The 18045-nt window shown below is 35.4% G+C and overlaps 2 protein-coding genes across 5 annotated transcripts in view; one reads left to right on the forward strand and one right to left on the reverse strand.

Annotated features, from left to right (window-relative positions):
• Nucleotides 1-2492, forward strand: part of ATP6AP2 (ATPase H(+)-transporting accessory protein 2) — a 38550-nt gene extending 36058 nt beyond the window's left edge. Inside the window, exon 8 of the mRNA XM_081756502.1 lies at nucleotides 697-2492. Coding sequence (XP_081612628.1) covers nucleotides 697-776 — 80 coding nt within the window. The 3' untranslated portion in view covers nucleotides 777-2492. The remainder of the gene's footprint in view (nucleotides 1-696) is intronic.
• A 3999-nt stretch (nucleotides 2493-6491) lies between these two features.
• The window catches only part of stck (LIM zinc finger domain containing stck), a 43636-nt gene continuing 32082 nt past the window's right edge, over nucleotides 6492-18045 (reverse strand). For all 4 annotated transcript variants that reach the window (XM_081756507.1, XM_081756508.1, XM_081756509.1 and 1 more), the window contains 3 exons: nucleotides 17713-17829; nucleotides 16120-16261; nucleotides 6492-11982 (listed from right to left, as the gene is read on the reverse strand). In XM_081756507.1, the coding sequence (XP_081612633.1) occupies nucleotides 11789-11982; nucleotides 16120-16261; nucleotides 17713-17829 (453 nt within the window). In that variant the 3' untranslated portion in view covers nucleotides 6492-11788. The remainder of the gene's footprint in view (nucleotides 11983-16119; nucleotides 16262-17712; nucleotides 17830-18045) is intronic.

Consider the following 18045-nt stretch of genomic DNA (forward strand, 5'->3'; position numbering starts at 1 on the left):
AGCCTGACATACTAAAAATAATACAAAATTTACCATTTTTCTTTTGTTTGTTTTTCATATGTGAAAGGCAACTTGCCACAATCATAGATGATGTTATTCTACAACAGAAAATTTAAACCTGAAGAATTTTCAATGTTCTCATCCATATAAATTACAGTGTTGCCAGAATAACATTTCTAACATTATTATTTAATTTTAATAACTGTATGTTGAAACTATTTCGTTTATTACAAACTGAATACAACTATTATTTAAAAAAAAAAATAGTTCACAGGATTTCAAGACAACATGATGCGTAATCAAATGCAGTTGAGTTCGTTCCTCTAGTCGCTGTCTTAACTTAAATTTTGGGGGAGATGTTAATCTGGCAACACTGAAAATTCTTGAGGTTCAAATTTCTATTGTAGAATAACATTTTCTATGATTGTGGGAACTTGTATTTCATTATTTCCTTTCACTTATGAAAAACAAGCAAAAGAAAAATGGTAAATTTTGTATTATTTTTAGTAAGACAGGCTCTTAACATCTACTTCCATAATTCGCTAAAACAGAAGCATTGTGTTGTTCTGAATATTCTATTTGTGTTAAGCGTTCTCGACTTTGATACCATTTTGTATAAAACTTCAACAGATTGAAATGAAATGAAATTTGTTTGTAGTTAATTATAATTATACATGTATGTATTCTCTTTTCTAGTTTCGATAGGCTATATGGATCCTGGAAGAGATTCCATAATTTACAGAATGACAAACCCAAGAATGAAGAAGGATCAGTAAAATTAAGGACTTTATTAAGTAGTTATGGGAATCTGGTCCTGGTTTCCAAAAGGTTAAGGTTCTAATCTTAGATTCGGTAGTTTTTGTTTCTTGAGAACAGAATTCGTATATTTCACATCTCGCTCAAAAAGTAATTTGTAATTTTGTAAAATATAAGGAAGGAGAGAACAAACTAAGTACAACAGAAATTAAATGTCACTGCTGCGAGCTGATGCAGTTTTCTTCCATTGCCATACTTGTGAGCGTGGAGGAACAGTAGTTTAAATAATAATAGTAATGAAAAGTCTTTTTTTTTTTTTTTTTTTTTTTCGATGGATGGAATGTGTTATATATTTCTCATTACTACATTCTAATGTGACTGAAAAAAGCACTTAATGTCTGGAATTAACTACTTTCATACATATAATTTACTTCTAAACAGTGCGAAATTTGTTGCTGTGATAACTTCGAGTGTTAATATTTATTTAGTGCAGTTCACCAGCAAAAAAATATTCCCCCGCACGTATTGTTGTGCTAATAACTTGTAAGTACAGAACCAATTCTATTAAAATTCTGTCAATGTATAGAGTTGTATTTTGCCAAGGAAAAAAAAAAAAAAAAACTATTTCAGTTGGTCCTGTTCTTTTGTTTTGAATAGTGGGCATATTATTTTGCTGATGAGTGTACAGTTATCTTTCTTGATAAAAATTATAAAATTTGAATACTAATAATATATATATACGAGGGACAGTCAAAATGTTCCCGGAATGTTGTAATTTCGGCATTTGTGATGCTATCATAATGATTCTTTTACAGTATAGCCTTAGGTTGCCTGATTATGAATCTAACAAGTGTCAACACGTCTTAATAGGCAGTGTACGAATACGGTGTAGAAGGGGAGGGGAAATCGGCTTCAGAAACTCTAATAGTCTTAAAAATACTTTTAATACCAAGGGATGTTTGGCTCTTCCCAAAGCTAAAAATGGGTTTCAAAGACACCCATCATAGAAGAGAGAAAAACGAAAGCGACGGCTAAACTTGAAAGATACCAAAAGAAGACTTTCGCCGGTGTTTCTAGCAATCGCAGAAACGCTGAAACAAGTGTGTATCGTCCCGAAGGTACCTCCTTTGAAGGCTGTTAAGTAAATGTCCACTTATATTATGGCAATAAAGAGCTACAACATCCGGGAACTCTTTGACTGCCCCTCCCTCGTATATATATTATAGAAATACTATGAATAGACACTGAAACTGTTATACATTTGTTTTTCCGCAAAGATTTTTTAGTTTGACAAAAGAACAGTATGGCAGTGAACGATAAAATCAATCAACGCAAGTTTTGGAGTTGATCTACAAGATTTATTTTTTTGTGTTTCAAAAGCAGATATAGTTTTGGTACGGTAGTAATGTAAAAATGTAATAATTTTCGTGCAGTATAATATTACTGATCTCATACACCATTTCATTCCATTTCTATCAGAGGTAAATATTTGTACAGAGGAACCTAAAAATAGTATTCATGATTTTTGTCCATGTTCCCTTAATTCATGTGTGTGTATATCTATGATCATAATAATATGAAGGGATCAGTATTATTTGTTAGTTATGTGTTTGTTGTAAAATAAGGTTTGTGTACATAATGTATCATGTAATTAAGAGTGTACATATACGTAAAAATCATATAACTGTAACTTAAATGTATGATTAAATTAAATAATTTGATGCTTTTAAAAAAAATTACTGAATGTGTGAACGTTTGTCCAAAATATTCTTTCATATGGTTACTTTTGTGATGGAGAACAACCTATTTATAAACGGGAAACGTCTCAGTGAATCACGCTTATAGATGACGCTTTTTTTTTTTTTTTTTATTTATTTATTTTAATAACAGAAAATGGAAACCTTAATAACAAAATATTACTTACCTGGTGAGTAGTTGCCTGAAATTGAGGCAAATAACACGTGAATCGTTTCCAGAGAAATAGTGGACCATTCTTTATGCAGTAAAGCATCCAGTTGCACAAAGATGTCGGGGAAAGGAAATCTGTACTGAACTTGATACTCTAAAACTAGCCATGAGCTCCCTCGTGTCTAAGCGGTTACCATACGCGTCTTTGTCGTGAGAGACCCGGGTTCGATTCCCGGCGAGAGCTCGTGTGGTTCGGACCCCATGTTAAGCCGTAGCCTCACTGCTGAAAGGAACGATAAACTCAAACTCAACTCAAAATTAAATTTTAAAAACTGGTCATTGATGTTCTATACTGTAGTCTTGAAATAAAGAAGTCAGCTGTGCAAGTTATAGCAGAGAGAAAATATTCCCAATCACGTGAGTTAACTCCATCGACAGACCTACTGCTTTCACGTGAGCTCTGCAAGGAGACGCCTCTTCCTAGCAAACCCAGTGTTTGTTTAAAAATAACCTTGGATTCGATACTATTTACGACATAGATAATCAAAATTCTCATAATTTATTTTATGTCATGTCTCATTTAACGTTTAGTAACAGGTTTGTTTCATAATCAATCGACCGTCCACTTTATTCCAAACGTTTAATAATAGATTTGTTCCATAGTTATGAGGGGTGATCAGAAAGAAGGTGACAAAGCCTGCAGTGAAACGTGTACATATTATTTCATACAACCAATACAGCCAACAGATAGTACATACATTACGTTATTTTTCGACACAGTCTCCATATCGGTTGCGGTACTTATCGCATCGTAGGATGAGTTTGAAGATTCCCTCCTGGTAAAAATCCTGTCCTTGCATGTTCAGATACGTTGTCATGAAGTATTTCACCTCCTCGTCTGAAGCGAAGCGACGACCTCCTAGGTGCTATTTCAAGTGCGGGAACAGGTGAACGCCACTTCCCGAATTCGATCGCCCAGTTATTGTGAATTGAGTCCTCCCGCAAATTGTGTTCAAATCCGTTGATGCCGTGCTAGGTCGGTCATTGCGCTCCTCGTCGGTGACATTTTCTCTATCGGCCGCAAACTTTCGACATCATTCTGCGACATGCTGATGAGACATTACAGTCTCTCCGTAAACCTCTATCAGCTGCCCGTGAATTTCAGCCGCGGTTACATGTTTCGCCCACAGAAATCGAATAACTGAGCGGACTTCTTCGCGAGACCAGTTTTCCAAACGAGTTGCCAATTTGTGTTTACATGTAACTAGTGCTGTAATTGGTGGGTGGCTGAAATTGCACAGTTGTCAATTCCATGTATTAAAATTACCGCACACGCCACATTCAAACAGACGAAACTCTGCAAATATCGGCTTTGGTTTCTGATCCTCTCTCGTATTAGCGTTTTGCACTATTGTGATCAATATTGAAACTGAAAATCGTAGATTTGCACCACTTCCAGTTGACATACAGGAATAAAGATCAAATTGAAATTTTTGTTTAGAGCCTCAATGGGCTCTGGAAGACTACTTCTCGATCTTTCTTACAGCTTTTCCTCTATGTAGATCAATATCCAAACTGGAAGTAGTAGTTAATTTATACCACTTCTGGTCTTAGAGACATGAAAAAGCAGAGCAGACACTGACCGGATTTAAAAAAATATATATATATATATATATATATATATATATCGCACCGTTTTTGTTCTATGGTGCTCAACGTTGGAAACGGAAATGTTTGATTTCTATTATTTCCGATTTGAATAGAAGATTAATGGAGGAGATGGAACCTATTCATGGGACGCTGAATCGATTGCACAGAACCGCGTCTTGATCCTTCTTAACGTTTTTGCTCTGATACCTATCAACACACGGACGGACTTGCCTCTCTCTCTCTCTCTCTCTCTGAAAAACAAAGAAAAAGAGAGCGTTCTATGTGACTTAAAATATTTATACATAGCATAAAGTCTAATAATTGTCATAGCAAAGAACACGTTCTCTTTTGGGGACGCGGTGGCTCAGCGATATAGCGCTCCACTCGCATCATCTGGGCTGGTTTCCTCAGGAATTTCATGTTGTCTCTCACTATTTCATTCATTACCATTATCATCTCTCTCTCTTTTAGCCTCGGTACGTGATCGTGAGACGTTAAACAAACATTTTTTTTTTAAAAAAACTGACAAATTGTTGACGAGACATAAGCAGGAGCTCCCAAGTAAAGTATCTGGTAGTCTTTTTGCGGTTGATAAGTTTGGGGGTATTGAAAAAATGAAATGTTTCAAATATATAACGTCCCACGTTTATGACAGGCTAAGGGAGATGATGATTAAAGCAAGTGAATGATGATGGAAGGAGAAAGTGGGAGAAAATTGTTGTAACTTGAGAAAACTCATGAGTACGATGTTGTCTACCACAGACTTATTTGGCCGGAGGTCGAATCACGGACCCCACGCACCAGCGATAAGCTCTCTACTACCGTGCACCTCAAACTGTTGATTCCAGTAAAAATATCGAATTAATGACACACCTGATTTATCATGTAACCACTTTTTTTCTTACACATGAAAAAAGATGCGTGATGGGCGATGCGTGTCACCTGAGGCAGTTGTTTTCGCATTCCGAATAGCAGTTTCTGAGGTAGTAGCCTCAGAGTGGAAAAAAATGCTTCTCAAAATTTGTTTGAGAAAAAGTGTATCTGAGAAACAATACATCCATTTCCAGAATTGGTCACTTCTTTTTTCATATTGATTGCAAACTTTTCCAGCAATCCTCATAATTAGTGACGTGCTCGCTTACAAACAGGTAACGTTGTAACCTATTGAATACTGATTTGTTCGGAATATAAGATTACCAATTAACTTAGAAAGATTTAATGAATTTCAAATAAGAGATTAAAATAATAAAATAATCCATGTTGTTGCGATAAATCCAAAAGAAAGCAGACAACAGAAAGGGATATTATCAGTAGTTCAACAACAGAGTATTTATTTTTTTTTAAAAAAAATACTAAAGTTCATGAATCTGATCTAATACATTTCCCTAAAGCCAATATACGGAAATGATCGTCGGGAAATGTAAAGAACTCGATGTTTTACGTGAATAGTATGAAACAATAGTAGTCATAAAACTCAATATTCAATCAACGTTGGAAATAAGACATGCTTCTACGAGGGACGTCCAGTAAGTTATTTACCTAAACAGGAAGGAAGGAGGCGGAGCATAATGACGTCTGACACACACACACACGGCAAGGCCCCTGTCGGGGACTCCGTTGCGCAATTTGAGGTCAATCGGAGCAACGCAGTAGCCGTGTGTTTGTGTGACGCCGCGAATAATGAATTCGCAGAAGCTGGAATACCGCTTGGTCATCAAGCTTCTTACTACTGTCAACCTCCCTACAGTCCGGACATAGCCCCTAGTGACTATTTCCTCTTCCGAGACCTGAAGAAACACATGCGGAGACAACGAGCTCCAACACGCTGCTTTCCAGTGCTTTGCAGGCCGACAAAGATTATTTTTCTCTGGGATTTCTTCGCTGCTCACAAAGTGACGACGGTGCACAGACCTCATGGAGACTACATCGAAAAACAGTGATGACCGAGTGAGCCTATCTGCATTCCTTCCTGTCTAGGTAGATAAGTCATTGGACGCCTCTCGTAATATACCTGTTATCTAAAAAAATAACGTAGTATGAAAATAAAACTACACAGTTAACAGAATTATGTATTAGACTAAAAAAGAAATAGTAGTAGTAGTAGTAGTATCATATGTCTACAATAAACAAAAACTATGGGCAGTGTAAAAATGTCATATAATTCTAACAACATGGAGTACAAGAATCATCTCTATATTCTCTAAAATCATAAACAAAGGATCAAGACAATGTATTACAAATTTTATCTTATATTAAAAATACAGATATTCACAATAATAATAATAAACAGACTAATATTTTTCAAGATAGAGGTAGCAACTTTTTATCACGTTTTAAAGATTTTTAACTGGTTTGCGAAAACGTGTGATAACCAGATTCGTACTCTGGGGATCTACCTAGGATAGCAAATTTTTAAGAGAACTGCTACAGAAGGTAAGTTACTTAAATTACGTGGGCCTAGATCAGCGTTTCTCAACCGCTTTGTTGCGATGCACTGTTGTCGCGAGATTTTTTTACTGTCTTCTAAGATCTTCCGCAAAGAAATTTTTCAGAAGAAAATAAAAATTTATAGACAATCGACTTGACTTCACACTTGTCTTCAAAGTTCAAAGCTGGAAAGTTTGCTTTTAACGCTGTTCATTTTTCTTTGGACGTGAGAGTGTGCGTGTCAAGAGTTCGTCCAAGCATAGATATGCTTTGCAAAAATCGCCAGGGACAAAATCTCATTAGTTTTAAAAGTTCGCCGACTCATGCAGAGTCATTTTGACGCATGATTAGTGTCACACCTAAGGCCTAACTACTGTAGGAAACATGTTAGTCGAACTCTTTAGTATGTCACTAATCACACGTCAGAACGTCTCTGCATAAAGCCCTTGATGTCTTCTTTTATTTCTGATGTTAATTTCTTTCTCGTATTCCTGCTTAAGTCACAAGTTTCTTTTATGTTAATGTGTTTCTATTCAAGAATCTTAATTGAGATCTATTCTAATGTGAATCTATTCAAGAATCGTAATTTGCTTGTGAGGTTTGTATCTCATAGTCGTTCCATAATAATAATAAAAAAGTATTATATTTATTTGTGTGTGTTTGGTTTTTTGATCTACGAAAAAAAAAAATCACATCCAGGGGTGTCGCGAAATTTTGAAACGTACTTTGATGAGCCCCAAAGGAAAAAAGTTGAGAAACGCTGGCCTAGATTCTAATGAAATGAAATAGAATAAAAAAGCTTTTTTTTTCTCCAGTTTTAATATATATAAAAAGTATAGTCACACTGTCAGAGAAGAGGCAGAAACAATCTGCCTCATTGTTCCAGGAAATATAAGGAGAGGAGGACAGTTATAAAGCACCCTAATATTAAAAAAAAAGAGGTAGAACACAATCCCAAGGTGTTTATGTATGTAGATTTAGACCTACTGGCATGTTTGTGCAACTTGGAGTAAAGGATGATTTAATGTTCAGGATATGTTTGCTTCGCTATGAACTTACCAACAATTTGCATCAGATTCGTAATTCTCCCAAACGAAGGTGAAATATGAATTTGCATTTAGGTTCATCTTTACGGATAGGAATATTTGATCTTTGAGGAATTTTTACACCTTTTTTTCCTCCTCTAGATTTGAAACCTACCGTAGATACTTCTAAATATACTAGAAACAATGCCAGTACACAGAAATACATTATTTACATAATGCACAGCAGATTTCTTTTTTAAAAAATAAATAAATGGAAACAAATTACTTGCACAAAAAATGACATGCACATGAGTAAACAATATTCAGCTGAACACTGAACGGTTATAATTTCCATCCATGTGCTACCAAAATAATAATCATTCGTGTATCTATTTTCTTCTTTTAAGCGCGTATTTTATACTGTTACGTTTCCATAAAATCATTATTATTTAATAACTTAAAGGATAATCATAGGAATAATGTATAGAACCAAATTCCTAACGCAATAGCCCTTGGGGATGTGTGGACAGCACATTGGCTCCCTTCGTCGTTAATGACTTTCTAGACCGGTGTTCGACACTCCTTTCTTTCAAGAAGCTACCCAGCTGTCCTCATGACGCTGGGTGGACGCCGCAATTCCAAACATCATATGGTGAGTACGAACGATCACCCATCTTTCCTTGGACCACACCCGGCACTGGTTGATTTTATTCACCTTACGAAAAGCGTTATTTCAATGTAGCTAGGGCATTGGCAGCATAAGCGTAATATGGATTTAAAACTGGAGAGGAAAGCATACAGCCTATAGCAGTTACAAATAATAATAATAATAACAGTTCTGCTCTTCATTTTATCGGTTGAGCTTTAGTTTCATTGTACTGTTATAGTTTAGCACTGCGATCTAACTTAGGTACTCCAATAATAAAAATGGTCCCTCTGGAAAGAATACACATGATGTGTTTGTTTAGCTGGATCGGGCTGTACTGTACCGAAAGCTCAGATAACGTGCAATTGTTCATCGCCAGGGCCATCATACTGAACATGATTGGTAATGGAAAAAGAAATGAAATGAAATCTTTAAGTTTTACGTTCTATGATTATGCTGACTAAGCTAAAGGAGAAGGTGATGATGAGAAATGAATGAAATAGTGGAATTAAGAAAGTTGGAGGGAACGAGAAAAATCCACGCTCACGGCGTCCACCACAAAGCTCACTTGGTGTGAGCTGGGAGCGAACCAAGGACCCCATGCACCAGAGATGATCGCTCCATCACAGAGCCACCGTGGCCCTGGTAATGGAAAAAGTTTTACAGCCTAGGATAGACAGGTGCAATTCAACACTATAAGGATGAAACTACCTTTTGGTAGCAAGCTGAAAATGCAACATTATACGCACAATAAGAACAGAGATAAAATATAACAAATACTTCAAATACAGCGAAAAGCGATTTCCCCATATCGAGAATTAGATACTAAGTTCTACTTAACATTGGTAACAACCACAGTATGCCAATTGCAGTAAAATACTGTCCAAACACATGCTGAATGCAAGTAAAAAATAATTCTCGAACTCCTTATAAAAGAACATATATATATATTTATGGTAACAATATTTAACGTGTTACAGAGAATAAAGTACATTTAATGTAAGTGAAGCAGAAGACGTTTCATATTAAGCAACTATTAACATAACCTATATACAATAACACACTGTATAAACTTCAATTACTAAAAATTACTAATTTAAACAATACATTAACATAATAATGTTAGTAAATATTCTGAAAAGTTACGTAGGAACCATGCTTCTACAAATAAAATATACTATTTTTCTTGAAACGACATTTTTCATTTCACAGTAAATTATTCTTTCGCTTCAAGATTTCAATGAACACCATTATACACGATATCAATTACATTTTGGAATAATGTATAAAAGTATTTTTCTTTTTATTGGTATATAAAATATGCAAACTTGTATGTTTCTATGAAATATTACAAGACATGTAAAACACGTGTATATAATTCAGTACACTTATTTCATTTATAAGCAGCACTTAAATAAGGCGATCTTAATTTCCGCTTACGGAAATGTATTATGCAACACTAGAATATACTTGAAGAGCTAGCTGGTCATTGTAGTTAAACGTCCATTGGTTTAGTAAAAGATCTTTATGGAGACTTTCTTAATACCAACGAAATACTCATAAATATCCTATATTTTGAAACAGCACGGTGAATTTTTCAGCTGCTAGATTTCATTAACGTGAGGATCCCTGTATTAATCTACTGCTGAAAAACCAGGTAATAATGTATCATCATTTTAATTAACCAAAAACTCATTTCAATTCATAGCGTATTCTATTATTTGTCTTTAACGAAAAAAATGAAATGAAATCTTGACGTCCCATGATTATACCTATTAGGCTAAGGAAGACGATGATTAAAGCAAGTGAATGATGATGGAAGAATTGGTGGAATGAGAAAGTGGGAGTACCCCGAAAAAAAAACACGAGTATGATGTCCACCACAAACTTACTTCGCCAGGGGTCGAACTAGAGACCCCAAGCACAACAGGTAAACGCTCTACTACTGAGCCACCGTACCCCTGCCTTTGATGAAGATTGGAATACATGGCAGCGAAAAAATTCAGCCTATAGTTTGAAAAGAAACATCTCATGGGTATTTCATTAGTATCTATCTAGTATTTTTTTTCTTTTCTTTATGCGTACGATCATATACTAACATTTAGATTAGTTGTTCTCACAACATTAGAAAGTTCTAGATTTTCATTTAAACTCACGGTGATCATTAGGAGACAACTTGTACTGAATTTGCTCACGTAAATTGTCCACTGTTTAAATCTACTTAGATCATTTAAAAAATCGGGCTACATAATATATGCGAAGCTTTAAATACAGGTCTTGATTTGGATTTTATTTTCGAGAACGGCGACTACGAACTGGGCAGCATGCTCGCATTATATTATATATATATATATATAGAGAGAGAGAGGGTATTACAAAAACGAGTCACAATATTTTGGGAAGAGGTTCCTCACATCAAAATAAGAAAAAAGTTCATATGGACCTGTGTTCACAGATTCAGACTTATAGAGTGCCGAATACGTGAAATAAGTGAATTTAAAAGTCCATAGCTCCACTACTGTGGGACCTATCGTAGTCGGGTCAAGAAATTACTGAGGAACTGGTATGTGAAGTATTCAAATATCAATGTTTAAGAATTTTCCAGTACTTGCACACAAAATTTTTAGAAAGGTAGGTGGAGAGTGATCAAGTACTCTCAAACAGCCTCTGTAAATGTGATTGTGTAAGTTCCGAAGGTTCTGAAAGATGGATATTTGGATAGTTCACACACTAGTTCCTCACTGATTTCTTGACCCGACTACGATTGGTCCTATAGTAGTGCAACTATGAACGAAAGTATGCACTTCCGACCACAGGTGCATATGAATTTTTTTATTATTATTTTGATGTGAGGAGTCTATTTCCAAAATATGTGACAACTTCTTCTAACACCCTGCATTTTTTGTAATCTCTTAAACAATAACTCCCTTTTATCGAAAGAAATGCACAGTGCACAACAATTAATAAGCAAACTTTTAAAAAAAATGCGTAAAATACATAGAGCAATAACAAAGTTACAAATAACGCTTTAAAATTGAACACGTGCAAAACACGTGGCGGCGCAAATTAAGTGAGCAAATTCGGCATTTCATTTGGATTCCGAAAGCAAACCTGAAACACACTGAACCACCCTGAACTGCATTCAGCTTCCTTTTACAGTTTCGAGAAAAACAAAAGAACACACAGGAGGCAGATATGTGCTTTCGATGGCAACTGTACAATAATATATATGAAAAATGAACACTTTAGCAATAAAGGAGATTCGACATAAACTTTTTTTTTTTTTTTTTTTTTAAATCTAAGCTTATATTTTATTTCATAATCATCATTTTCTTCTTGTTTACGAACATATATTCAAGGAAGATCCTCTTTTAGTTTAGGCCTTTTTCGGAAGCATTTCGTGAGCTTTCCTCAAACGTCTTCTCAGTTCTCCTGGGAATTTGTCGTAACATTTCTTACACACAGGTTTCAAGTCAAATTCATAGAACTTCGTCTTCTGATTCATCTTTTGGTCGCAAATCGAACAAGCGAAATGGTGGACGCACCAAGCCTTGTTCAATGCTGTGAATACTTTAAAAATAAAGAAAATTTATTTTAGAAAATCTTTTTACTATACATAACGAGACAGTATGCTTACTGCTACATTAGTTCAGTATTAGAATACCTTAGAGACATTTATTATTATTATTATTATTATTATTATTATTATTATTATTATTATTATTATTATTATTATTATTATTATTATTATTATTATTATTATTATTATTATTATTATTATTACCGTATTTGTGCGAATATAAGCCGCGTTTGAATATAGACCGCACCTAAACTTTTGACATGAGATTATAGAAAAAATAAGTTTCGAATATACGTAGGCCGCAGTACTAAATTTACGAGAAAGTTCAATTAGACAATACTTTGAGATGCATCTCTCTCCCTCTCTTTCTTTAACTCCCACATACCTAAGGGTGACTCATGAAGATGACCCTCTTTGTGCTAGTGATTCTGAGCAGCATTCTGGATCGTCTAACGAGGGTGAAGAATTAGACGCTGGTGATGGTGAAAAGTGTCTGTGCTTGATGTAGGTGGGTACAAATAAGCTGACATTTTCGCGAAACAAACTTGCTTTTCTTTTTTTTCATGAACAGTTACTGTATATAAATATTCCGTATATATTATATATATATATATATACTGTATAACAAAGATTCGTATTTCTGTTAATAAAAGTATTAAGTATAGAAGTGTTTTTCGTGCCAGTGTAAGTTGTTACAGGTACCCAATGAAGGTGGCAACTTTTGCGAACAAGATGTTTTTTTTCCTGCTATTTTCTTCTTAAGTCTGATGGTTTACAAGAGTAACTACATGAACTTGTAATGGTATTCATTTCAACCCACAAAATACGTGTACACGTCATTTTGAAATTGACGATTTATGATCTGAGGGGAAAAATCTCGATTAAAGGCCGCACCATGATTTTTTTTAAGCCAAAAGTCAGGAAAAATTGCGGTCTATATTCGCACAAATACGGTATTACCCTCGTAACTCTCAAATATATATATTTATTCAGAAAATTACGTTTGAGATATGATATACCTCTCATTCCAGTAGTTCCTTCTGTTCAATTGACATCTGAGTGTAAGATGTTTCACTATTTTCTGTCAATGTTATGTAGGTATTCCCAAAATAATTTTTACTGTCAACGGAGATTCTTAAAACCATATCCCAGTTTTATATATATTCATATTACGAAATTAATGAGCATACAGGCCATGCCGCCACAACAATGACAGATGCGTGGAAGCAATGGACAGAACGGAACTATACGCAGAAAAGAGTGAGAAATAGAACCATATCAAGGGGCAACAGAGATCTTGTACAAATAGCCGTAATGGACTGTACAGTATCATCTGCATGGTAGCTCAACGCTGGAGAACAGTAACAGGTGTGGACTTGCCTGCGTCGACGATTCTGCTGAGTACTGGACTGGCAATATGATTGCCTTTGGGTCGATATGTATCCACTGACTTAGAACCATAAACGCTTCAATTTACAATGGGTGCGTGAACACCATCGCTGGCTGGGTGCTGAGTGGATAGTGGTCGTATTTTCAGACAAGCCGCGCTTCAACCTGCTCCACAGTGATGACAGCATAATATTAGATATCATGGTGACCGCAACCTCACACTGCATTGTAGTGCGTTACAGCGGCACGTATTACAGTGTGCGGTGCCACTGCGTAAACACGCGATTTGGCTGCTACGCACTGAGCTTAACTTCATCACTGACCGCTGCATCATGGAAACTCTACAAATCCACATCATCCCATTTCTTCAGACAACTTTGGGACCATATTTCAGCAAGACAATGCCCAGTCACGTGCATGATGGAATGCGCAAGACTTATTTGGCGAACGACGAATATTTTGCTCCCTTGGCCTGCACTGTCACCTGACATATTACTCACCAAATGTATGCCGGATATGGCTGGTCAACACGTTATTCGTCAATTCTTCAGCACACAGTATCAAGGTCTTGTGAACTTCATATAAAAATCATTGTACGTGATTCATCAGAAACACATCTCTGATTCGATGACACGATATATAGAGGTTCTAACTGCAGCACATGGGGGTTTTAAACCATACTGACTTATCGATGTCAGAGGTGATCAGTTTTGAAACTTGACATCATTTCTGCATAATCATGCAATGGAATCTATTCACCGGAATCCGGAATGCTATTCAACTCAAATGTGGCTTTCTTCGTGCTACAAATTTTCATAAACAGCAGGTACAAACTGGATGTATGCCAATGCACCATCAAAGTTCTATACTTTCTTTTTATTACAATAACTGAATGGTTATCAAATGGCTAGCAATGTATTTTATGTTATATAAGAAAGCAAACTTCCTGTTGATACAACCCCCTTAAGGGGTATGGCCGGCCAGATGGGTATGCTAAACTGATTCATTGACTCAGTACATCAACTTTAGGCATAATTATTTCTGGTTTTCTTGACCGAAAGTCAACTCTTAGAACAAGTAGCTCTCTAGTTGTCTTAGAAGCTCCCATCTTGAATCTAATCCGACACCACGCACACCTAACATCCGACATCTCAGCACACGGAACAATTAGTAATTATATACTGAAACAAATAAGCAAATATGCTGAACACGACACAAGCTTTCATCTTCCTTCAATAGCCTGTAGTACATATGATCTAGATTATCATGAAATGAAAAAGACAGAAAAAAAAAGAACTATTGACGTTAAATTGTGCCTGTAGAACACTTTCAAACTAAGTATTTTTTTTTTTATTTTTTTAAATGCTAGATTCAGGACATATTTTCCCAAAATCGTTTCAACCTTCTAAAATAAAATTTATGTACTGAATATAGCATACATCAGTAGCAGGTTTCCACTTCAAGCTGAATTTAGGTTTTCTTTAACCTTTTAGAGACTGATCCTTTAAATCTATCTCTTCCGAGATAAAAAAAAAAAAATAAAATAAATAAAAATGAGCTTTTAAAATATTACAAATCATAGAATAACTTATTGGATAAATTAAACATAAAGAAGCATATAAATCTCACCTATCTTCTCATTCACATTTTGTGTTTATACACGACATTCGTCCTCAACGGAACGACCGATTCTGTGTTGACATGCCACGTCCGTCTTTAAAGAGTTTAGAGATGGTTGCCAGTCTTTCTTTATAGAGATGAAAAACAAAAAAATGGATGTCCTAAAAAGCCATCCAAGCCTACGACTGGATATTGAATGACTTATTTGATAAACACAAATGAAGATTATAAACCACACCCATTCTCTCCGTCCAGATATTGTGTTTATATACTACACCCGCCAACACTAAAACGATCAAGTGTGTATTTATGTGTCACGCCCGTCTCTATAAAGAGTTAATAACTTTTGCAATACTGAACATATTGCAACAAAGTCTGAACAGTAATATCTCCGATTTTTGCGAACTGGAAAAAAAAAAAAAAAAAAAAAAAAAAAAATTGCAAAATATGAGCGGGATTATCTCATTTCGGTTAGAAATTTGTTAATGTAGCGTGATATGTCTGCCCACGATAACCAGCCAATCCACAACGGTGCTGATATAGCTAGGGAGTTGTTATTTTGTGTCATAACCGCCAATGGCCTTTTTCCTACCGTAGTTCCCTCCGTTCACTCAGTTTTCTATGAGGTGTCCGAAGCAAGTCATTGTTACCTACGCTTGATGACAATGTTAACTGTTAAATAGAACTGTGCAAAATATACAGGTTTACTGTTGGGCAGCATGTCTCAACTATTCCGACATATTGGAAAACAGAATCGATTAAGGCATATCAACTGAAGTTTCCCGATATGTTTAGAGTACACATATACCGAAAAATTTAACTATTTGGGTACTAGCACAGAACCTCGCTACTGACACAAGTGAAAGCGAACGTACTTATGGCCGCTTACCGAAATATGGTGTGTTGAATTAAGTTTTGTTTACACGTAGAGGTGGTCGCTTCCAACACATATTATGATGTCATTATATTACGCACAGAACAAGGAAGCTTGAAGATATCATTGTAATATCTTCATTACCGAATAACTTATTTACGAATAACCGGATTTGGCTTGAAGTGGATCATCCTGTATTATGTTACTCTTGCCAATTGAAAACGTAGCAGTATTCTGAACTTACCATCTCCACCAATAACCTGATTACAAACAAAGCACAGATTTCCGAAAAGTTGGTGATAATGGGTTTCACAATAAGCCAATCCTTTCTTTTCATAGTGACGATGGCCCAAGAATGGTTTCTCACATTTGGCACACACAAAATGCTGAAATAAATTAAATAGCATAAAGAAAATTACAATGCAAAAATTTTAGACATTTTAAAAATTTACATGCAAGAATTTTAAGCATTTTATACACGTGGTTGATTCGAGTGTAGCGTACGTTTTGGCAGCAAGACCAATGTTTAAACAAAAGTGTAAATTGAGAAGAGATAATAAAGTAAACAGAGCACTTGGTTATTGAAGTGTAGTATCTCTTTTCAATACAGAAATAAATTAAAATATTACCACATAAAGACTCGGCCTAAACTGTACTACGTTTATCCTCTGGTTATTTGATATACGAGTACATATTTATTTTCTGCGCAACAAGAGAGAGTTGAGTAGAGCGCTTGGAGTATTGGAGGCGCTGTTGCCAAAAGCTCTGCAACAGACACAGTAGCTCTGGCGACAAATTAGGACGTTTAACAAGTCATACTTTTATAATCGTAAAAATATATTAGGAACGTATGATTTCCAAATAACAATAATTGTATTTGGAATATTGATATTCTACAAGAAAAGTAAAGAATATATTAATAAATCCGTAAATAAACTATCCTTCCGTAACGAATCAAGGAGAAAATTGAAAGCGGGATAAAAGGGGTCCTAGAGCTTCTTCGTGGCTAAGCGGTTAGCATACGCGCCTTTGGCGTGGGAGATCCGGGTTCGATTCCCGGCGGGAGCTCATGTGGTTCGGATTCCACGTTAATCAGTAGGTCCTGTCTCATATAGCCTCGCCGCTGAAAGGGATATTAAACTCAAAATCAACTCGAAAAGAGGTCCTTTGTTCATTTTCTCGTCTTCGAAATAGCACCGAGCTTTATATATCATTTCCAGTGACTCACTTCTATATGTTGAACCACTTTTGTTACATTGGTGTTCCAGAATTTTCTGTCGTCGTATTTATTTTGTAAATACAGCACACTCTGCAACTATCGGCTACAGTGCGGTCGTTGCCTAGAAACAGTGTGAAAAAAAAATCTGCAGTGATTGGCTAACATTCTCCCTTTCGTTTTGTTTCTAACGCGTGCAGCTATCTGTCAGAGGCCAGCTCTTGTTGCGCAGACAATAGGAAGCAACTATCGTATTTACACTTTTTTTTTTTTAAAAAAAAAAAAAAAACACGAGTCTCTGAAAGAGCTAGACAGACAAATTATCAGTAAAATCCATAAAAAGTACAAGTATAATCAAGTTCTTAAAATTAACCCTTCTCTACATAAATCAATGAAAATTCTAGACTTCTCATCTTGACAAATACTACTGATCTTTATACTTATTACAGAAACTTTTTTTTTTTTTTTTTTTTTTTAATCAAATGAGGTAACTTAGAAACAGTTGATTGTTCAAAAATTTCAGGATTTTTACACAATTACAAAATTGCGATTAAACTCTTTGGCTGGTTACTTGGTTAAAAAAAAATATATATATATATATATAGTAATAATGATTCTTACCTCCACATGCCAATGCTTTCCCAATGCTGTTACCACTCGCTCTTCTATTGGTCTGCGACAGGCGCCACATATTGGTATACCCATTTTATCATGACACCGCAAGCAGTAGAGTTCATTCTACGAAATGAGAAAATTCATAAAAATGGCAATTACAACATGTCGTATAATTCTTGACTTTTAATATATATATATATACCGAATCTTCCGGTACCGATGAAACGAATGTTCAATTAGCACTTAAAAGTGTATCCCCGTACCCCAACTTCCCTTATACAATTCGTTTCCTGGCATCGGAGGATTGTAAAATGGATATTTAGATAGAGAGCATATTAA

The sequence above is a fragment of the Thermobia domestica genome, chromosome 4 (assembly GCF_964235325.1).
Source record: "Thermobia domestica chromosome 4, izTheDome1.hap1.1, whole genome shotgun sequence".
NCBI classification, from domain to species: Eukaryota; Metazoa; Arthropoda; class Insecta; order Zygentoma; family Lepismatidae; genus Thermobia; species Thermobia domestica.